General features: G+C 58.8%; 1 protein-coding gene across 1 annotated transcript in view; it reads right to left on the reverse strand.

The window, feature by feature from the left end:
- VPS35L (VPS35 endosomal protein sorting factor like) overlaps window positions 1-21,490 on the reverse strand; it is a 57,074-nt gene extending 35,584 nt beyond the window's left edge. Inside the window, exons 1-12 of the mRNA XM_056138788.1 lie at window positions 21,459-21,490; window positions 17,366-17,465; window positions 14,803-14,970; window positions 13,693-13,815; window positions 12,790-12,814; window positions 10,816-10,892; window positions 9,707-9,835; window positions 7,605-7,689; window positions 5,817-5,876; window positions 2,684-2,780; window positions 1,759-1,806; window positions 254-347 (exon numbers count right to left, since the gene is read on the reverse strand). Of these exons, the coding sequence (XP_055994763.1) occupies window positions 254-347; window positions 1,759-1,806; window positions 2,684-2,780; window positions 5,817-5,876; window positions 7,605-7,689; window positions 9,707-9,835; window positions 10,816-10,892; window positions 12,790-12,814; window positions 13,693-13,815; window positions 14,803-14,970; window positions 17,366-17,465; window positions 21,459-21,475 (1,023 nt within the window). The 5' untranslated portion in view covers window positions 21,476-21,490. The remainder of the gene's footprint in view (window positions 1-253; window positions 348-1,758; window positions 1,807-2,683; window positions 2,781-5,816; window positions 5,877-7,604; window positions 7,690-9,706; window positions 9,836-10,815; window positions 10,893-12,789; window positions 12,815-13,692; window positions 13,816-14,802; window positions 14,971-17,365; window positions 17,466-21,458) is intronic.
- Between the last annotated feature and the right edge of the window lie 1,132 nt (window positions 21,491-22,622).

Below are 22,622 nucleotides of genomic sequence, written 5' to 3' on the forward strand. Positions count from 1 at the left end.
TTTTTTCTTTTTTGGGGGGGTGGGGGCGGGTCACAGAGCCAGCGAAGAAACCCATCACAGGCACAGACAGTCTCAAATTCTCGTACACGCGAGGGGGTGGGGGGTGAGGGGACGTGCGTGCACACATGCACACGCGCGCACACACAGGACACTTTACAGCCAGTCTGCTCTTCCGGCCCCAGGGCCCTGCAGCCGCCTTCCTTTCCCCCCCACCCCTCGTTGCCCCCCACCTCCGTCCCCCGCGCCCACCTACCCGGCAAAGGTAGGCCCTGGCATACACCGACACCAGCGGGTCTCCGATACCTCGGATCATGCACGTCAGCCGGGGCAGACACTCTGAGATCCCCCTGCCAGACACGAGAGAGAGAGGGCGGTGTCACACCCCCGCCGGCCAGGCTCCCGCACAGAGGGGACCATCCTTGTCGGCCTCCTTCTCGTCCTCTCTCCGCCACCGCGTCACCACCTGGTCCTGCGCGTGGCCTGACATCCCACCCACTGGTGTCGCCCCCAGTTCTCTTCCGTCAACCATTCGGCGCCATGGTTTCCTGCCAGTCCAGCCTCGCCTATGAGCCTCTGTTTCTTGAGCCACACCTGGCGGTGCTCGGGGATCACTCCAGGCAGTGCTCTGGGGGACCCTATGGGGTGCCGGGGATCGAACCCGGGTGGGCCGTGTGCCAGGCAAAGGCTGTCCCCGCTGTCCTATGGCTCCGCCCCCTTGACTATGTTCCTTCGGTCTGGGCAGTGCTGTGCCCGCCTGCTTTGCTTTTTGGGTCACACCCAGCGATGCACAGGGGTTCCTTCTGGCTCTGCACTCAGAAATCACTCCTGGTGGTGCTGGGGGACCCTGTGTGATGCGGGGAATCGAACCCGGGCTGGCCCTACCTGTTCTACTCTCCTTCCGGCCCCCTTGTGCCTGCCTCTTGCCGGTCCCCAAAGCCTGGTCCTACCAGCTGGCCATGGCAGTTTCCTCACAGGAGCGAGCAGCAGCTGACTCATTCCCCCGGCAGTGAGGAGCCACCCCGCTGCCCAAAGCATTATTCTCCCCCGCAACTGAGGCCAAGGAGCGATTTCCTCAGCACCAAGCGAGTCCCAAAGGACCCCAAGGCCTCAGCCCGCAATGCACATCCGAGGTTCCAGTCCAATGAATCTGGGCAGCACCCCCCTCTCCCCCCCCCCCCCCCCCCCCGCGGTGGCCCGCCCCATCCGAGGGCGTGTTCTGAGATGCTATCATCCCAGCCTCTGCCGAAAACAAGCAGATTGGGTTTCCCCAAGCCCCAGGAACCACTTGCAAGGGGCCGAGGTAGCTGGCTCGTGGGCTCTCGGGAGCCCGGGCTGTGTCCTTGGACACCTCCTACCCGGCCCTTCTCGGGACGCAGCTGGTGTGACCGGGCTGCCTCTGCAGAGAGGGGAGAAGCACTTGGTGGTGCCCAGCAGAGAACGGCAGGGCGCAGCCCCCCCCCCCCCCCCCACCTGCTTCCTGGGCTCTTCTGCAAAGCAGGGCTGAGAACTTGATGTCCTATGTTCTCAGTTTCCGCCGGGAGAGAAAGGAAAGCGCAGACCTGGTAGCTGAGCTCTGCTCTTCCCCAGGGCTCCCTGGATGGCTGATAGAGGCTGGTGCTGAGCTACTGGCGGGAGGGGGGGCAGGGGGTGGGAGTTGCAAGGGAGGTGCTTCACACTCGTGTGTACGCAGGCCTGTGTGCATGTGGGCGCCCCGCTCAAGGGAATGTTAGGCTTCTAAAAGTTGAAGGAGAGCCTCACATTTTGGAGAGGAACTTGTTACACTTGAGGATGGACGCTTCTACATAACTGGGCGGATTCTGTTAAGGACAACCAATGCCTTCCAGGAGCCGGTCCCCACGGGGCAAGCCTCAGTCGGCCCTGCGGAACTGCCTGGGAACACGGCACGAGAGGGGCTGGGGGGAGGGTCTCTCAGCACGCCCGAGGTGAGGATGAGGACAGCCCCGAGGACAGTCTGCTCAGAACTGGGCTTTCAGGGCGTGAGTGATAGGACAGTGGGGAGGGTGTCTGCCTTGCTCATGGCTGACCCGGGTTCAATCCCCGGAGCAGCGCCGGAAGATTCCTGAGTGCAGAGCCAGCAGTCAGCCCTGAGCATCGCTGAGTATGACCCCCAAACAAGAATTCAAAAAAAAAACCCCAAAAACTAAGGGGTTCGGCGATAGCCCAGTGAGTAGGGCATTTGCCTTGCATGTGGCCAACCCAGGTTCGATTCCCAGCATCCCATATGGTCCCCTGACCACTTCCAGGAGTAATTCCTGAGAGTAGAGCCAGGAGGAACCCCTGCGCATCGTTGGGTGTGATCCCCAGACAAACAAGAATTAAAAACAAAAAACAAGCAACAAAAAATTGGGTTTTGGGCATTTCCCACCAGGCTTTTAGGGGCCACTCAGGAACTAAACTTAAGGGTCCTCGAGGCTTTTCACGTTCCTGAATCCAGAGGAAACATGAGGTTACAGTGTCTGGCCTAGAAGAACAGACATGGGAGGTGCCCAAGGAGGCAGAGCCTGGGGCAGGGCCAAGCCCGAGTCGGGGAGAGAAACTGGGGAGAGCAGGGACCTAGGGTGCCCCCCGCCCGCCTGCCAGCGCTGCCCCCTGGCGGTCCTGAGACCCCCCTTCCAAAACCTTTCGGCTGCTCTATGTGCGGGCCCCAGTGTGAGAAGGATACAATCTGGGGACCAGCTCTCGGATGGACGCGATCTTGAAGAACCAATTCAGGCACGTCTCCTTGGCCGTGTCGGTGACATTCTCGGGGGCGAACTGATCTGCAAGGGCAGAGCGAACCCATCAGCTGCCCGCCTGCTGGGTGGACTGGGCGAAGAGGGCCCCTGAAGGGCCAGTGTCTCGGGGCAGATATGACGTCGATGGGGGTGGGGATGGGGCTTCCTGTGTCGCCAACACCAGCGCCCCTTATGCCCCAGACAGCCCTAGACTCGGGGGCTGTCAGCCTCCCCGAGGCTCAGAGAGGGTAAGTGACCGGTCCCAGGGGCCCCAGCAACTGTGTGAGCTAGGACCCCATGGGCCCACACGGCCTCGGGGAACATGACTGAGCTTTGGGGGCACTCTAGGAAGCTGTGGAGTGTGACGGGCCCATGGGGAGTGGGGAGCCGAGGGAGACTCCGTGCCCAGTGGACGCCTGCTGCGGGCCGGCCTGGGTAGTTGAGTGACCACGACAGGTCCCTCTGTCCCCTTCCTCCTGGACCCCCTCCACAGCGGTCTCCCTCCTCTGCTGGGCAGAGGGTGGTCCTGTGGCAGGACCAGGGGGACAACTTCCGGGAAGCAGCACCCTGGGAGGGGTCAGGGAAGCGCCCCGTGACCGGAGCCTCCAGCCGAGCCCAGGAGACAAGACAGCGTGAGTCAAGGTCGTGGTCCCATGTGTACCGAGGGCTCGGCCCAGCCACCTGGACCACCAAGGCGACAGTTTTGAATTTTCTTGGAACCAGGGAACACACGAAGATTTAAAGGGAAGGGAAACCCACTATTTCCAAGAAGACAAAATCCTGGTCTGCATCAGTCTAAGACAAAAATGAAACAGGTCATGAAGGAGGGAAGAACTCTCCTGAACACGGCAGTCAGTCACACTGGAAACTCACGGTTCTCGGGTGGAGCTCTTAGGATGTCACCAGTGAGGTCTTTCTGTTGCTGGTTGGGGTTATTTTTTAGGAGGTGTTGGGGAAAACCCCCCACCCCCCAACACACATTTGCCAAGTCAGTGTTCTGCCCCCAAGACCCCTTAGTAAATATTTTAATTCACCCTGAAACAGGTAGTCAGGGGCTGTGGGGAAGGCCGCTGGGAGGTGGGTGCACATTCCAAGGCAGGGGAGCCGTTCTGGGGACGGGGCTTGTACACGCAGAACCTGTATCTACAAGCACTGTGTCTACCAGCATTTTCTGAAATGCTGCTGTTGTGGCCAAAACAAACACACACAATGGTACCCTTCCCCAGTTGGCTCCCACCTGCATGCTGAGATTCCGGAGTCGGAGGACACGCGGGGACAAGCCGGTAGGCGGGCAGGACGGGAGTCCGCCTGTCCCACCCCCTCCCACCCACTGACGCCCCCCTCAAGCTGGCCCCGCTGTGCTCTGGGCTCCCCATCTGGAGAACCAAGAAGCAGCCTGTGGTGCCAGGGCCGAGGTCTGAGTTACAGGCAGGAAGGGTCAAACAGGTGAACTGTTTTCTGTTTTGATTTTGGGGCCACAGTCAGCGATGCTCAGGGGTTCCTCCTGGCTCTGCACTCAGGAATCACTCCTGGCAGTGCTCGGGGGATCCTATGGGAAGCCAGACACGGAACCCGGGTTGGCTGGGTGCAGGGCAAACGGCCTCCCCACCGGACTACCACTCTGGCCCCCCAAAAGGTGGCATTTTCACGAGATGTTTGCACCTCGTCTTTTTCAACTGGGGGCCCCAGAATATTCCAAAGGGGCTATGGGTGAAAATTATGTCAATGGGGGTTGGGGGGGCCCAGTCTGAGACCAGTCAGAGAGGGGCAGGAGACGGTGGGGCTCACAGTAAGGAGGGGAAAGGTCAGAAAGGTCTGGTGGGAAAAGGGGCGAGAAATGCAGTGGGATTCCAGCCCACCCAAGATACCATGTCAATGGGCTGAATATGAAACAGGATGCGCGTGGACAAGCATCAAGGTGCATCACACCCTGCACACGGCCGACTGGGGTTAGATCCCCAAGTTTTGATGGCTGGGGGTATTTGGGGGGAAATGCCCTTAAAGGAGAAAAAGGAGCCGGAGCAATAGCACAGGGGAAAGGGCACTGGCCTTGCACGCAGCCGACCCAGGTTCGACCCCCAGCATCCCATATGGTCCCCTGAGCACTACCAAGAGTAACCCGAGTGCAGAGCCAGGAGTAACCCCTGAGCATCGCTGGGTGTGACCCAAAATACCAACAAACAAACAAACCAATCTGGCCACGAAGGCGACTTGGCTCTCCTTCATGCAGAAACCCTGTTCGCAAGGGCGAGTAATATAGGAATGATCTGATGGCGAAATTCAGGCATGTCACATCAGCACCGGGAAGCAGATTCTCCCCACCCCCCACCCCCACCACTCCCAAATATTTGTATCTGCAAATAAAGGGAGGGGGGAAATTGCCTCTGACCACAAGATCATGCGGGCAAAGGACGCTGCTGCGCAGGGGCTGATCTACCCGGCCTCGGCCGCGCAGTTTCCCGCCTCAGGAGTGTCGAGCCGAGCCGGAACGGCAAGCCAGCCACGACGTCAGCAACTACTGGACAGAGGCGGCGGAGCCCGAGCACCTGTGACTCTGCATTTCTCTGACACGGCTCTTTGGTTTGGGGGGTGGGGCTCACACCTGGCGACACTCAGGGATGGCTCCTGGCAGTGCACCCGGCCGCGTGCAAGGCCAAATACCCTCTGCTGTGCTATGTCGAGCCTGGGCCCGTCTCTGACGCTCTTCCTCATCGTTACGAAGTAGGCTGTGAGCACAGCAGCTGAGACTCAGAGAGACGGGCAGGGAAGAGGGAGGACGTCCAGCCGCAGGAGAAATACCACGGGTGGGAGAGGACCAGTCGAGACCCAAAAGACAGACCCCCAACTCCCAGGGGGGCTGTCTGGGGAAGAGAAAAAGAATCATCCCAAGTTTTCAGGAAACCGGGAGGATGGAGAATCTGGCGAGGGGCTTCTCTGGCGTCTGACACACTGATACGAAGAGACGAGGTCTCTCGTCTGACCAGGGGCTGACCATAGGCAGCCGCGGAAGCCCAACTCCCAACTCCAGGTGGGAGGAGCAGGGAGGAGCAGCAGGGGGGACGGGAGGAAGGAAGTCCTTACCTGGAAAGGCGCTTCGGTTCTCCATGCACATAGAGAAGATGCGCTCGTACACGAGCTTTCCTGGGGAGAGAGGGCAGAAGCTCTGAGCGCCCCACGAACTCGTGGCAAACATGGAACACAAGACTTGCTGCCTTAGGGAACCGGGGTAGGAATGGACTGGCCACACTGCCCACTTGTGGGCATTGGCTGCCACCTAGCGGGGAGATTGGAAACCAGGCTGCTTTGGCCTCGGATTCTGCAAGGGGAAAGCAGGGGAAAGCAGAAACCTGTTCATGCTTTTTGGGTGACACCCGGCAATGCATATTCCCGGCTCTGCCCTCAGGAATTACTCCTGGCGGTGCTCAAGGGACCATATGGGATGCTGAGAATCGAACTTAGGTCGAGCTATTGCTCCAGCCCCAGAAACCTGATCATTCTTTCCCCGTGTTTGTTTGTTTGGGATCAGCAGGGGGGCCGGGGTCACTGCTGAGACGGGACAGTAGTCCAGTGCCCAGGAATTGGGTGGGGCGCTGAAGGTTTTAAAACGCCTTAGAACAGCGCCCATTACCATCCTCGCCCCCCCCCCCCCCGGCCCTTGCAGGGCCCCCACCTAGCCCACAGGTGTGAGGACAGAAACTGAGTGAGGAGAAAAACAAGTGGTTGTGCGTGGCTGGCTCCACCCACCCGGCCCACATTTGCCTGGAACCCGGAGAGAGGCGCTGGGGTGATTTCGCACAGGGCAGGGCACAGACGGGCCTAATTTAGGTTGATGGGTCAATATCACTGCCCTCAAATCAGTGTCTGAGCACGGAAACGCAGCTGAGCGTCAACGAAGCCGTCTTCAAAAGCAAAGTGGGCTGGGGAGGGTGTCTGCCTTGCACCTGGCCGACCCGCCCCGGCACACATATGGCTCCCAGGAGTGATTCCTGACTGCAGAGCCACGGGAAGCCCCTGAGCATCATCGGTGTGACCGAGTGACCGAAAGAATAAAAAATAAATCCTCCGCCCCAACCCCCCCCCCCCCCCGCCAAAAACAAAACAAGAGACAGCAACCAAGAATCAAGTAACCAAAAAAAGAAAAAAAAGAAGAGAGGAGGGCTGGAGAAACAGTCCAGCGGGTAGGGCTTTTGCCTTGCACACACGGCCAACACAGGTCTGATTGCCAGCATCCCATAGGGTCCCCCAAGTACCGCCAAGAGTAATTCCTGAATGCAGAGCCAGGAGTAACCCCTGTGCATCGCCGGGTGTGACCCAAAAAGCAAAGGAGGAAGGAGGGCTGGAGAGAGAGGACAGTGGGGAGGGTGCCTGCCTTGCACATGGCTGACCTGGGATCGATCCCTGGCATCCCTTAAGGTCCCCTGAGCCAACCGAGAGTGATCCCTGAGTGCGAAGCCAGGAGCAACCACTGAGCACTGCCAGGTGTGGCCCAAATACCAAGGAAAGACAGGCCGGAGAGAGGATGGTGGGGAAAGCACTATCCTTGCACACGCTGACCCGCGTTCGATCCCTGGAACCCCATGAGGTGCCCCGAGCCCTCCAGAGTGATCCCAGAGCACAGTCTTCAGGAGAGAGGAGCACAGGTCCCCTGGGGCAGCCTCTGATTCCCAGTGTGGCCCTCGAGGTGAGATGCCAGGGTTGGTGCAGAACCACGTGGGCACAGAGGCAGGCAGGGCCAGGGCTTGCCGGACAGCATGCGCGCCCACACGCCTCAGAGCAAGCTGGCGCTGGGTCCCCAAGACCCGCTCCCCAGCCGACTCCAGCAGAGGTGACCCGGCCCTGGCCAGCAGGGAGAGGGACGGGGACACTCACCAAAGGTGTCCAGGATGTCTGTGATGAGCACGAATTTGCTGGGGTAGAACTGGATGACGCTGGTGTCCGAGAGCAGCTTGGAGCACTGCAGGGGGGTGGGGAGGGCAGGGGGTCAAGGAGCACCGGGGAGGGCACAGGCAGGAGCACCCGGACCGCCCCCTGGGGTGGTTCCCTCTGACGGAGCGCAGGCAGGAACCCGGGTCCTTTTTCCTTTCATTCCCGGGGCCAAGAACTGAATCCAGAGCCTCCCCTGCGGACAGCAGATTGGGGCATCTGCCATGGAGCTGCGCCTGGCCCATCTCCGCTCCTGACCATTCCCTCTGGGCCACGCTGTGTGAGACGTTCATGGCAGCTGCAGGCTTGACCCCGGCACCTCATGGTTTTCTGAGCACCGAGGCACGAGGCACTCCCGCACACAGCTGGGTGTGGCCCAAGCAGCAAGGACAAACGGACAGTCTAGACTTACCCCCAGACCCCTCCCGGGGCCAGAAAGAGACAAGCACGTTGCCCTGCACGCAGCAGACCTGCCTTCAATCCCCGGCATCCCATAGGGTCCCCCTAGCCCGGCCAGGGGTGACCCCTGCATGCAGGGCCGGGAGTGGGCCCCAAGCATTGCTGGGTGTGGCACCTAAGCAACACAACACACACACACACACACACACACACACACACACACACACACACACAGAGGCTGTCTAGAGACACGGAAAGCACAAGAGTTGCTACTGAGCAGACGTGGAGTCCGGGAAAGGCTGGGGGAAGGCGGCTGCCTCCCAAAGACCCGGGCGAGGCCCCCCGGAGCCACTGTGCCCTGCCGCAGCCGCCCTAGGCAGAGGCGACCAACCCTCTGGCCCCAGAAGCCACGCTGGTGGGTTGAGACATCTTCTCCTGGAGGCAGCGCAGCACACAGCTCCCTGCCGTACGGCCAAGGTGGGAAGAGACGGGTGGGCAGGGACAGAGGCCAGAGAAGGCGGGAAAAGGCCTCCCGCGCCCGGTGGAGACGGTGGGAAAACAGTCAGCGCTCCACCCGTGGGGTTTCCACTCTCGACTCAGGGGCACGACTCTGAGCAGGGCTGAGATGCAGAATAAACCACGTCCTTACAGAATGCCTGTCTCAGGGCTGGAGAGACAGCACAGCGGGGAGGGCGCTGGCCCTGCACATGGCCAACTCAGGTTCGATCCCTGGCATCCCACAGGGTCCCCCGAGCACCGCCAGAAGTAATTCCTGAGTGCAGAGCCAGGAGTAACTCCTGTGCATCGCTGGGTATGACCCAAAAAGCAAAAATAAGTAAATAAGTCAGAATGCCCCTGCCTCACCCAGAATGGTCCCTGGACCCCCAGGTCCAAGAGGGTTCAAGGGCTGTGCCCTCAGAACACGGTGCGCATGCAGTTTGGGGGGTCACTGTGCAGACGAGGACCCCAAAATGCACAGATCAGGGACAGGTGGCGTTGGGTCCCACAGAGGCAAACTCCAGCCAAGACAGAGCCAGGGGCCGGAGCCAGCACAGTGGGCAGGGTGCCGTCTCACCCAGAACCACCCCAGGTTTGGTCCCTGGCACCATATATGGTGCCCCGAGCTCCACAGGCATGATCCTTGACTTCCTGAGCACTCTCTGCTGAGGCTCAAACCGCCCCCAACTCCCCCTATCCCCCCTGCCAAGTACCGACCAGCAGCGGGGCACGGCTGGGACTTAGCAGGGACTTTCCTGCACTTTTGTTGTTGTTGTTGTTGTTTTGGGGTCACACCCGGCGATGCACAGGGGTTCCTCCTGGCTCTGCGCTCAGGAATTACTCCTGGTGGTGCTTGTGGGACCCTATGGGAAGCCGGGGATCGAACCCGGGTTGGCCGCGTGCAAGTCAAACGCCCTCCCCGCTGTGCTATCGCTCCAGCCCCCATCCCTGCACGTTTTTGTGCTGTGCACCACCTGCGCAGCTGTCTTGGGCGGCCCAGCGATCAGCCGCCCCTAGAAACACACATTCGCTCCCCACGGCCTGCCGCGGGCATGTGTGAAAGTGGAACGGGGAGGGAAAGTAGGATAAGACCCTGAAGACCGACCCCCGCGTGGGGGGGGTAGCGGGGGGCGTGCACGGGCGATTCTGACCTGGATGACTATTTTGAGCGCTTTCACTTTCTGATCCGAGGCCCAGGCGTCCTTCAGCGACTGGTTCAGCTCCTCGATGCGGTTCACGTAGTCCTGCTGGGTCAGATTCAGCAGCTCCTTCTGGGAGCCCTGTGGGCAGGAAGAGGCAGGGGGGTCGTCCCACACCACCAGGTCTCCGACCCAGCTGGCAGCTTTGCCTGATGGTTGGAGGTTCGCTGCGTTTTCTGCAAATGGGGGGAGGGGCGGCTGGGGGAGGGGCGGCTGGGGGAGGGGCAGTGGCCGAGACGCATAGCCTTGGAAGATGAGGCCTTGGAGGTAAAGTCAGCCTGGCACCAGCTCCCAGCTCAGATGCTTAATAGCTGGGTGAGGGGCCAGAGCAGTAGTAGAGCGGGGAGGGCATTTGCCTTGCACGCGGCTGACCCGGGTTGAAGTCCCAGCATCCCACAGGGTTCCCCTGAGCACCTCCAGGAGTAATTCCTGAGTGCAGAGCCAGGAGGAACCCCTGAGTCAGGTGAGACCCCAAAAAGCCAAAAATAAAATAAAAATAGCTGGATGCACTGGGGCGACTCGGGGAAAGCAGGGACGTGCCCCCCCCGCACCCTCCCCCAAGCCTCACCTACGAGCAGGGACAACAGAACTTGCCCTGAATCAACCCAATGACTGGGGTCCACCCCGGGGCCAGGCTGGTGGACCAGATGTCCAAGACACAAAGTGTGCCCCACAAACGCGTGATTTCTGCAGCTGAAGGGAGCGACTGAGAGGGACAGGAACACAGACCAGGTTTCTACACCCACAGGTGGAGAAACGAGTCTCAGAAAACACATCAGATTTCAGGCAGCCGAGGGGCCCACGGGAGGAAATGTCTTAAGCTGTCACTCCGGAAGGAAAGACGCTCGTGACTGACAAACAAGCCGCCGAGAGATGCCACCAGGGGCCTGGGTGTCTAAAGCGGGGATGGGATGGGGGGGAGTGAAGGTCACGGTCAAACAGGAAGTCTGGAGTGGCTTCCTGGAGGAAGCGTTTGAGAGACAACAAGCTCAGCCCCTGGAGTCATCGAGGGCAGCCCCGGGGGATGGGCCCAGCGGGTCGTGAGGGCAGTTGGGACTCACCTCCTCAAAGTCATCCAGCTCTTCCAGCCGGATCCGGACCTTCTCAGACATGGCGGACGTGGCGGTCCCGGCTCGGCCTGAAAGAGACACAGAGTGGCTTGGGGTCACTCCCAGGGGTATCCCCGGGCTCCTTCTGCTTCCTCACCACAGGCGTGGTGGGGCAGTGTCCACGGGGAAGATGCCCAGCAGGGCCTTGTGTGCACACCATTCCACCTGAACACGCAGGGGCGCAGCAGGGAAGGCAGGGTGTGGGGGGCAGGGGCCGGGCCACAGGAAGGCGGGGTGCGTGCCCGGCAGGCGCAAGACCCTGAGTTTGGTCCCTGGCACCACATGCCACCCCCCGGCCCCAGCACCACTAGGTCCAAACGCTGAACCCTCAGAACCCCAGAGCCAAGACTTGGCTGGTGTCTGGGGAGTGTCAAAGCCTGCTTGGGAGGCCCACCCCCCGGAAAAAAAAAAGGGGGAAGTGAGATATTCCCAAGTTCTCCACAGTGCCCGTGTGCTTCTAAAGGCCAGAAACCCACTGCCAAACTGTCCGCATGACTACAGGCCTCTCGGTTGCCGGCCTGGTGGAAAGGCCCGGCCCTAAGCCCACCGAACAAGAAGCAGCCTCGGTGCCCTGAAACCTGCTCCTCGAGTGCTGACCCTCTCGTGTGCTCTGGCTGACAGGCGCCCTCGGCAGGGGCTGCGGGCAGGGTGTGGCCTCCGGCGGGCACCACTCCCCATACCAGGACCCCGACTCTCCCTGCCACAAGCCTCTGCAGGGCCGGGGGCAGGACAGGTGAAGGGCACTCTTGGGGACAACAGCGTGTGAGGGCAAGGGGGGGGCGTGTCAGACAATATGACGTGTGTGAGCGAAAGAGCGTGGGCGTTAGTGTTTGAGTGTGAGGGACTGTGTATATCAGAACGTGTGTGGAAGCGTGTGTGCCAGAGTGTGTGTCCGAGCGTATGTGAGTGGACGGGTATGTGTGTGTGTGTGTCAGAGTGTGTGCATGAGTGTGTGAGTATAAGGGGGGTGTGCGCGTCAGAATATGTATGACTCTGAACATGTGCCTGTGTGAATGGGAGTGTCAGAGTATGTCTGCGTGCACGTGAGTCTGCGTAACTGGAAGGGTGTGTCAGTGTGTGTCAGAGTGTGTGAGTGGAAGGGTTTGTGTAAGAGTGTATTTGGATGAGTGTGTGTCTGTGTGTGAGTATAAACATGTATGAGTATAAGGATGTGTGCCTGAGTGCGTTTCTGTGAGTGTCATCATACGTGAGCATACGTGTGCACGTGCGTTTGAGGCGAGCACGCATTGGCATGTGTTGAGAGTATGTGTCAGTGTGTGTGCGCAGGGACACAAAGGCGAATCTCACCTGCCTGCCCTGGTGAGGGGACGTTTCAAGAGAGACTAAGGGTCTGCAACTCAAATCAAACAGGGACTTCACAGTCGAATCTAAGTAACTTTAAAATAAATATATCATCAGGGGCCAGAGCTATAGCACAGCACTCTTGCCTTGCACGCAGCCGTCCCGGGTTCGATCCCCGGGATCCCCACATGGCCCCCAAAGCACCACCAGGAGTAATTCCTGAATGCAGAGCCAGGAGTAAGCCCTGAGCATTGCGGGAATGGCCTGCTCCCCACAAAAAAAAAAAATCAAAAACCAACCAAAAGTTTCCTATGGGGGAAAGGAGAGGCTGGAGGGAGCCACCCTCCACAGTGCTCAGGGACTGCTTCTGACTCGGTGCTCAGAAATGACCTCTGGCAGTGCTGAGAGGACAATATGTGATGGCGGGGATCAAACCAGGGTCAGCTGAAAGCCAGACAAGTACCGCCAGCCCCGGACTATGTCCAGTCAGACCTGTAGTTTGAGTCTCCTCAGTTTAGAGTCTGGGAGGTGACAGCTCCAACACAGCCAAGCGTCAGGGCCGGACAGCACAAAGCTTTTTTCCTTTACGAAGACACATTCATGAAAACAATGACAAAAACTTACCTTTTTCTGATCCCATGAATAGGTTCTGCAGAAAGGGGCAAGGGGGGAGAAGAGTTATTCTTACTAACATTTTTCAGACTTTGTACTGAATCACCGTGAACCACGAGTTACCGAGTGCTTCCTGACTGAGTTTCAGGCATGCAATGACCCAACTCCGTCCCTCCACCGGTGTCCACATCCCTCCGGTGTCCCCAGTCTCCCTTCTGCCCCTCAGCCTGCCTCTACGGCAGGCACTCTGTCCTTTCCAAGTTTCTGCGATGTTTTGAAAAACTCAACTGGAGTCTTTGAACAACAACAATAAAGAGACAACGTGTCACCTGCAGGAATCAGAGTGGCGCTATTGCTACAGCGCGGAGTGGGCTTCTGGCGCTGAGAAGGAAGTGAATTCTGGCTTTAGGGGGCTCACCAGGCACCAGAAGCATCAGCCTCCCTGAGAGGACCTCCCTGCTTGGTCCCCTGTGAACTATGCCAGATCCCTGACAGGCGTGCGTACAGAAGTCACACCTGTGTGGCCTGAGCTCTACCATGGAGCCACGTGGCCGGCAGCCAGACCTGAAGACACTTTTGGAGAAAACTACTTGGCACGGTGACTCCAGACCCCCACAGGCATCCTCTGGGGCTGCAGTGTTCTTGCTAAATGCTCGGACATCAGGGCCAAGTACAGAGGGGAGGATGTTTGCCTTGTACACTGCCGACCCGGATTCGATCCCCGGCAACCCATATGGTCCTCCAGGCACCACCAGGAGTAATAATTCCTGAGTGCAGAGCCAGGAGTCAGCCCTGAGCATCACCAGGTGTGGCCCAAAAAGCAAAATAAATAAATAAATAAATAAATAAACGCTTGGTCATAGCTCAACGCTGATTCCCAGATAGCCGAGCCTGGGCCGGGCCGGCAGGACTCACAATTGACAGCTTCTCCGTGGTGGTGTAGCGGGCCAGGATCTCTCCGCGCTTGTTGGCCCAAGGCTCGAAGTCCAACCCCAGGACGGAGCCGTCGTCTCTGTCCCGTTTCTTTCTGGAGCTGTCCTGGGGGAAGGCAACACTGTCAGGACAGAGAGTGCAAGCACGCGACCACGACGACAGGACTCGGCAGTGTGGTGAATCTTTATTCTCACCCCCACACCCCCACCCCCAAAAGAGGTCCATCTGTGCAATAAAGCTCACTGACATTCACAATACGTGTGTGCATCTGGGGGCCAGTGCAATAGGACAGCGGGCAGGGCGCTTGTCTTACATGTGGCCGACCTGGGCTTGATCCCCAGCAACCTCAGAGGGTCCCCCGAGCCTGGCCAGGACTGATCCCTGAGCACAGAGTCAGGAGTCAGCCCTGAGCACTGCTGGCTGTGACCCAAAATAACAATAACCACAACACGCGTGTGCCTTTTAAATCATCACGCTGGAAACGTGAAATTTCTTCAAATCATGTAAGACACGCCCTGACGCAGATTTTTTTAAAAAAAAAGGGAGAAAAAAAGGGCATAAGCAAAAGGCAGTCTCTGAGGAGAAAAATCCCTTGGAAAGTCTGCTAGGATGAAGAGTTGCATTTTGGGATGAGGGGAGTATGGGGAAAGAGTCTTCCCTCGCACACATCTGACCTGGGTTTGAGTCTGCCAGGCGTGATCCCTGAGCTCAGAGACAGGAGGAATCCCTGAGCACTGTTGGGTGTGGCTTCCAAATGAAACACAACCAAAAAACAACGCCCAGAGCTGGAGCAATAGCACAGCGGGGAGGGCATTTGCCTTGCACGTGGCTGACCCGGGTTCGATTCCCAGCATCCCTGATGGTCCCCCAAGCACCGCCAGGAGTGATTCCTGAGTACAGAGCCAGGAAGGACCCCTGTGCATCGCTGGGTATGACCCCAAAAGCAAAACAAACAAACAAAAACCAACGCCCAGTCACCCCCACCCCCAAGAAATAGTAAAGGAGCTTCAGGCAGCTGGATTCTGGACATGGCTGCGACCCCCACCACACGTGGCTGCCCCCCCAAACCTCCACCCACCCCGGGGCTGTTACCGTGGCGGCCGCTGTGGCCAGGGGCTCCGCTGTGGCTGCGAACATGGAGAGTGGGTCGGTGCCGTCCAGGACGCTGCTCAGCGGGTCCACCACGGAGCTGGAGGACGAGGAGGAGGCGGAAGAGGTGCTCCCCTTCCGGCTCACCTTCGTGGTCCTCGACTCAGTCACCTGTGAGGGGGCCGGGGAGGCATAGGGCGGTTGAAGGTTCCGGGGTCCCCCGGGACCCCTTCATAGGCCTTCCTGGGACAGAGCAGTTCCCACTGAGCGCGCATGCCTGGGGCCAGTGGCTGGGATGGGAGGGCCCAGGCGGGGGAGGACAGGCCGCTGTGGCCAATCCACGGCTGCGCAAGAGAAACGGCCTCTGACGGCAGGGACGGCTGCCGCCTGCTTGCCGTACATGCCTTGGAGAAGCACCGGGTTCAATCCCTGGTACGGCCCGGCCCAGCCCCCTGAGCACTCGCGAGCAGGGCCAGGCTTCAATCTGGAGAAGTAAAGGAGGAAGGAGGAGGAAGAGTTTACTGACGTTCTTTTGGTATTTGGGACCCCCTCAGGCGGGCCCAGAGGACCCGAGAGTTGGTGGGGATGGAACCTGGGTCGGCCACGTGCAGGGCGAGCGCCCTCCCGGCTCTACTGTGGGTCTGGCCCAGAGGAAGTGAACTCTGGTTTCTGGGTCACGCCTGGTGGTGCTAAGGGCTGACTCCTGGCTCTGTGCTCAGGGGATCACTAGAGGTGGACTTGGGACTCTCTGGGATCCCGGGTTGGAACCTGGGTCGGCCAAGTCAAGCACTCTACCTACTGAACTATAACTCTGGCCCAGAGGTCAATTTTTTTTTTTTTTTTGCGTCACACCTGGTGCTACTCTTGGTTCTGTACTCAGGAGTTACTCCTGGCGGTGCTCAGGGGACCATATGGGATGCTGGGAATCGAACCGAGGTTGTCCACGTACAAGGCAAACACCCTACCAGCTGTGCTATCGCTCCGGCCCTGAGGGCAATTCTTAAAGAACTTTCTTAAAGTCTGGGCCAGAGACAAGCAGGACCGATCTCACCTGCGGCTTTAAAAACCCACACAGCATGAGCGAGAGCAGCGTTTTTAAAAGTGGGGAAAGCGCTTGCCTTGCACACAGCAGACCTGAGATCCATCCCTGGTATCCAATATGGTCCCCTGAGCGCCACCAAGAGGGAAAACCACCCACCCACTCCTCACCATCACAAACAATGCCGGAGTAGCTCCCAAGCTGTGATTAAAAACAAAAACAAAAACAACCCAAAATCCACAGGAAATGCTAAACACAGCCCAAGGGGCAGAGCCCTAGACAAGCACTTCTCGGACCGCAGGCACCTCTAGGGTGGTCCTGATGGCACCTAAGTTAAAAAAAAAAGTCACATGCATTTGAGGGCTGGCGCAATAGCGCAGTGGGTAGGGTGCTTGCTTTGTATGCGGCTGTCCCAGGTTCGATCCCCGGCACCCCACAGGGTCGCCCAAGCACCGCCAGGAGTGACTCCTGAGCACAGAGCTGGAGTAAGCCCTGAGCATCGCTGGATGTGTCTCTCACCCCACTCCACTTCCCCCCACCCCCCCAAAAAATCAAAGGCGTCTGAAAAGAAGACTTTTTCTCCTCATGGCCTTGGCATCCACTGGCACCTGCCTGTCTACGCATCTCCAACGAGGACAAGAGCAACCTCTGCTGCTAGGTGTGCACCCCAAAAGGGGGTCCGCCAACTTCCCTTCACTGCTATTTTTATCTGCCTCAGGTAGGCGAGGGCTGGGTCCCGCCTGGGGGGCTAGAGGTTACACCTGGTGGTCCAACCTGGTGGGCTGGGGTCCCACTGGGGGCTGGAGTCCCACCTGGGGGTGCTCAGGGCTCCTCCCAGCAAAGCCAGCACTGGCCTCAGTCCCTGTCCTCTGTCTTCTGTTTTTCTGCTCTCAGATAAGCTCACATCTGCTCGGCCCTGGTCAACCCCCTGGGCATAGTCAAGGGTCCATGTGACCAAGAAGAAAGGAGGAGCTCCTGGGTGCGGCCCCGAAAGCAGACGAGAATGAAAATGGAAAAGAGACGCACAGAGGGCCCTGGGTGCGAGTCAGGACAGCACCACTTGTGGGGGCTGAACGACAGTACGATGGCGAGGGCGTTTGCCTTCCAAGTGACTGACCCGGGTTTGACTCCCAGCATCCTACACGCTCCCCCGAGCTGGGTGCATAGCCAGGAGTAAGCCCTGTACACCGCCGGGTATAACCCAAAAAGCAAGAAGAATAAAAAAGACAGCACCGCCTGTGGCGGCTACGAGGCGGGGGTGGGGACGAACAGCACCGTGGGCCTGGGTTCAAGCCCAGCACTGCACACAGTCCCCCAAGCACCCAAGTGGGGGTAGACCCCCACAGAAACAAACAAAAATACCTGCAAGTACCCAAGTAGGCAAATGCAGAGAGCCATGTTTGCTCAGACTTACAGCTCAGGAACCTCACACCCACAACCACCCCAGTGGCAGGAGAAACGGGTGCAGGAAACGAGGGAGACAAGTGGAGTCCGGGAAGCAGCTCGCGCGGGGCCGGACAGGCTTACGGTGATGGGCTTCAGGGGGTGGTAGTCGCCCAGCTCCAGCGGCACCGCCTCCAGGCGGCAGGACGCCAACTCGGCCTTGTAGTCGCGGTTCCTGGGGTGCCTGTGGGATGCGGACCAACAGCAGTGAGCGGGCAGGGGAGGGCCCCAAACCCCCCAGCCACCGGGACGAGCGAGAATCCTGGCACCCCTCGGTCTCCGCATCGTCATCACAGACGTGCGGCACCTCCTGGGGGCCCGAGCAATAGCACAGCGGGGAGGGCACTGGCCGACCCGAGTTCGAGCCCCAGCATCCCATAGGGTCCCCTGTGCACCGCCAGGAGTGATTCCTGAGTACAGAGCCAAGAGGAACCCCTGAGCATCATCAGGTGAGTGTGGCCCCAAACCCAGCCCCCTCCAAAAAATGCAGCATCTTCATCTTCCAGACTCTTGTGAGTGAAGTCACCGAGGAAAGATTTTTTGGGCAGTGCTAGGGGGACCCTGTGGATGGCGGGGATTGAAGCCGGGTCAGCTGAGTGCAGGGCAAATGCCCTCCCTGCTGTCCTATTGTCTCTGGTGCCCTCAAAACGCAAATTTGATGACGCCATCCCCCCTTTCGGAGCTTTCTTTTTTGTTGATTTTTTTTTGTTAGTTTGGGGGTTGCTTGGGGGCCACACACCTGGTGATGCTCAGGGATTCTTTTTTTTTTTTTTGCTTTTTGGGTCACACCCGGCGATGCTCAGGGGTTACTCCTGGCTCTGCACTCAGGAATTACTCCTGGAGGTGCTCAGGGGACCATATGGGATGCTGGGAATCGAACCCGGGTCGGCCGCGGGCGAGGCAAACGCCCTCCCCGCTGTGCGGTCGCTCCAGCTCCCTGCTCAGGGATTCTTAACTCCACCCACTGTCAAGAAGAATTGATTTCTGAAAGGCTAACTTAATAGAATGGCTAGAAAGGTAATGTAATCTGAAATTCATAGGCAAAAATGCTTTTCATCCTATACTAATTTTGTTTCCATCCTATGTTATTGATAAATCAATCCCCACTCAGGGGAAATAAAGCACTTATCAAAATAGCCCCAGGGCTTGATATACAGTAACATAAGTAATAGCTCCCATTTATCACGTGTCCGCTAAGCAGCAAAGGTCCCAGACAATCTTTGGCCTCCCCTGCCCTGAGCAACTGAGCCCAGGATTGCGCCCACTTTTCAGACAGAACAGCCGAGGCTGGCACGACCACTTGTCATTGACAGCTCCCAGGAACCCAGCACAATGCAGGCCACAGCTGCATGGGAACTAGGTCAATGTTTCTTGGGAGACTGAGAGGTCACCCTAACACTTGGAAAACTTTGCAGAGGGACAGCAGATCGGATCAAGGTCACTCACCCTGCAGCTGCCACTGGCTACGGTCTCGGGAGCACCGAGAGCCTCCCTGAGCACAGAGCCAAAAGTCGGCACTGAGCACCAGTGGGTGTGGTGCTCAAACCAAAGAAACTAGAAAGCAACTAGCTTTTCTCTTTAAAGGGCCGAGTGGGGTGTGTGTATGTGCACACATGCGTATGCGTGTGTGTATGTATGGTTTTGTGTGTGTGTGTGTTTTTTTTTTTTTGCTTTTTTGAGTCACACTGGCCATGCGCAGGGTTTACTCCTGGCTCTGCACTCAGGAAGCACTCCTAGAGGTGCTCAGAGAACCATATGGGATGCTGGGTCAGCCGCTGTCACTGTCACTGTCCTCACGTTGTTCATCGATTTGCTCGAGCAGGCCCAGTAACGTCTCCATTGTGACAATTGTTACTGTGTTTGGCATATCGAATACGTCACGGGGAGCTTGCCAGGCTCTGCCGTGCGGACGAGATCCTCTCGGTAGCTTGCCGGGCTCTCCGAGAGGGGCAGAGGAATCGAACTCGAGTTGGCCATGTTGGCTGCGTGCAAGGCAAACGCCCTACCCGCTGTGCTATCACTCCAGCCCCTGGGTCAGCCACACGCAAGGCAAATGCCCTACCTGCTGTTCTATCCCTCTGACCCCAAAGGGCGAAGTATTTTAAAAGTTAAAATAAAATAAATTGCCAGGAGAGAAACACTGCCTCTGGGGGGCTGGGTATGAGGCTCGGGGGTGGACATTGGCTTTGCACAGCTAAGAACCTGGATTCAGTTTCTCCACCCCCAACCCCGCACTGAGAAAAGAAAAATGCCCAGAAGAATGCCCAAAGGAGCACAGGCTTTGCATGCGAATCTCAGGTTTAATCTGCAGTGACCCCTAAACAGGAGTGTGACCCCCCCCCCAATATCTCTGTGGAGGGAGAGGGAAGGAAAAATTGGGCCTGAGAGCTCAGTAGGCGGAAGCAAATTCTCCCAGCTCTTCCACGGCTTCCTCCAGACTCTCCCGGTGCCAGGAGCTGGAGGCCGGCGAAGCACGTCCCTGGGCAGGGATCTCCAGGGCGACCGGCAGTGACCTCTAGTGGGCACTTTCTCAACAATCCTTTCCCTCTGCTCTGAGCCCTGGGGCGTGTCCCCCAAGGCCCTGGGTGTATGTGTGGGGGGTGGGGGGCTCTCCCCGCCGTTCACCAGACTTAGCTGCCACAATACCAGGAAACATGTCTTATCCTCTGACTGTGGCTGGCCGCACACTCCACTGTCCCCCTCAGGCAGTGTGCCCCACATCAGAGGCTTGTAGATCAACCGCTTCATCTCTCTGCCTCTATTTCTGCCTCTGAAAAATGGGGTTGATATGAGCATTAAATGCATTCTCAGCTTAAGCTGGCACCTCTAAGTTTCCATGAATGTGCAGCTTCAAGAGAAGACATGTCTCAGCCTCCTCCTGCCACACACCACATCAGGCATTTGTGACAAAGAGAGTCACCGCTCTAACAAGGCACAACGACAAACAGAAAAGTCTAAAGCAGAACCCCAGAGAAACTTGAAAAAGAGTCTACATGCTAAAAGGCTGATGTTCTGCTGGCGGTGTAAAAACATCAGAGGTGAACACACGCATTAGGAGGCAGAAACTGGCATCTTCCTGGGTTTCCTGATTACAGAATTTCAGATGTTACCGCTTGTCATGCTGTTGATGTTTAAACTCCGCGACCCTGAAAGGTCCTTTGTACGACCGACCAAGTTTAAGGAAACTGGGAGCAGGCACAAAGAGATAATGCAGCGGGTAGGATGCTTGCCTGGCACAAGGTCGACTTGGGTTTTATCCCCAGAACCCATACAGTCCTCGGAGTACCGGCAGGCAGGTGTGGCCCGAAAAGCAAAAGGAGGAAAGGAGGGAGGGAGGAAGGAAAGAAGGAAGAGAGGGAGGGAAGGAGGGAGGGAGTCCAGAAGAGCAAACCCAGGCAGCAGGCACGAGGGCAGAGGGCGGCCTGCAAGGCACCAAACCGGGAGCCCGCGTTGATCACGGCCAGGCTGTGTCTCCTCCGCTCACTCCGCGCGATCCCTTGACATCACTTGGGAATACAGGAAGCCTCTCTCTCCAAGCAGGGGGCCGCCCACGTCTTCCCCGAAGCACCGCTCTGACACACGGCCCCGTCCGAGGTCCGGAGCGCCCGTCACGCCTCGGCTCCAGGGGCCGGAGCCCAGGCTGCCGGTCTCGGGCACGGGCCTCGGGAACCGTGAGGGCCCTGTCCGTCCCCCGACGCCCAAGCGGGCTCCCCTCTCCGGAGTCGGCTGGCGCGGACCTCGGCCGGGCGCCTGCTCCGCACCCCGCCCCGTGGATCCGCTCCGCCAACGAGGCCGCAGCTCCCGGAGGCCCAGCCCGGGGCCCGCACCCGCCGCGCGCACGTTTCGAGGCACAGGCACTCCCGACCGGCTCGGAACTCGCCCTGCGCTGCAGCCGGGGGCCGATCGCCCTCGGAATCCCGGGCACGGGGCGTGCGAGGCGCGGGAGGCCTTCGCGAAGAAGCGACTCTGCACCCGCGCGGCGCCCCGGGCCTCCGGGGGCCCCAGGCAACGGCCGGGGCGGCCAGTGCTCAGGACCTCCGGGGCGGGACGCGGCCGGGGGCCCCGCGGTGGCCGCGCTCACGCGCCCACGCGCCCCCGAGTCGTCCGCGGAGGAATCGAGCCCCCAAGACAACCAAGCGCAGCCCCTCTCCAAAGCCCACCGCCGCCTTTTCCTTACCACGGGAAGGCAGCCATCTTGCCGGTCACATGACCCTCGGGCTGCGCCGCCGCCTCTTTCCTCGCTTCCAGACCTGCCCGCCTCCCGCCGGCCGCCATGATTGAGAAGGGCAGACGCGCTGCTTGCGAAGCCCAGATGAAGCGCTCCGGCCGCCATGATTGAGAAGGGCAGACGCGCTGCTAGCGAAGCCCAGATGAAGCGCTCCGGCCGCCATGATTGAGAAGGGCAGACGCGCTGCTAGCGAAGCCCAGATGAAGCGCTCCGGCCGCCATGATTGTGAAGGGCAGACGCGCCGTTAGCGAAGCGCAGTTGAGGCGCCCCGGCCGCCATGATTGCGAAGGGCACAAGCCCGCTGGCGAAGCCCTGGCCGCCATGCTTGTGAAGGGTCGCGTGGATTTTTTTCCCGTTAATTTGCGGTTCTGCCGGAAGCCACGCCCGCCGTTTGCCCTCCGGCACCTGGGAAATGAGACCCGTGGCTCGGTCGCCTTCCCAGGCCTGTCCCAACTTGGGGTCGAAGGGCTGGCCGCCTTGGACCCGGCAGGACGCCCACTGGAAGGAAAACAAACGGAGGAACCGGGACTGGCACTTGACCCGACCTGGCCAGGCCTAAGGAGACACTCCGCTTCCCACAAATCATCGGCACCATCATCGCCTGCAGGATGACAATGGGTCCGTCCTTTCAGCCTCGCCACAGGGAACTTAGTTTACCTGAAAGCAGCATCCTTTCTGTATGGACACAGGAAGACAGTTGATACTATGTTTTGTAACTTGGGAGTTGATTGACTCCAACATTTACTCCTGAGCATCTGCTCTCGACTCAGTTGCCCTTAGTTCCTAGCTCCCCCAAAGCAGGGTCCCGACAAGGGACTGAATGGACCCAGGGCAAGCAGTGAGCTACCCTGGCATCGAAATGGGCCAGGCCAAAGCGCCACGATATTCAACAAGTTAGGGGCATGATCATGGACAAATGCTGTCATGATCCGAAAGTAATGGCGAGACTAGGACCCTGCTGGGGTTAGGAAGAGTAACCTGGCCTGAGGACTGGGGTACGACCTCCTCAGGAAGAACCAAACTTGAAGTTGATCTGTCTCTTACTGTGCTCCTACAGAATGACATTGCTAGAAATAATAGAAGTAGATTTACTACGACTATTTAAGTGGATTA

The sequence above is a fragment of the Sorex fumeus genome, unplaced genomic scaffold (assembly GCF_029834395.1).
Source record: "Sorex fumeus unplaced genomic scaffold, SorFum_2.1 ptg000130l, whole genome shotgun sequence".
Classification (NCBI taxonomy): Eukaryota; Metazoa; Chordata; class Mammalia; order Eulipotyphla; family Soricidae; genus Sorex; species Sorex fumeus.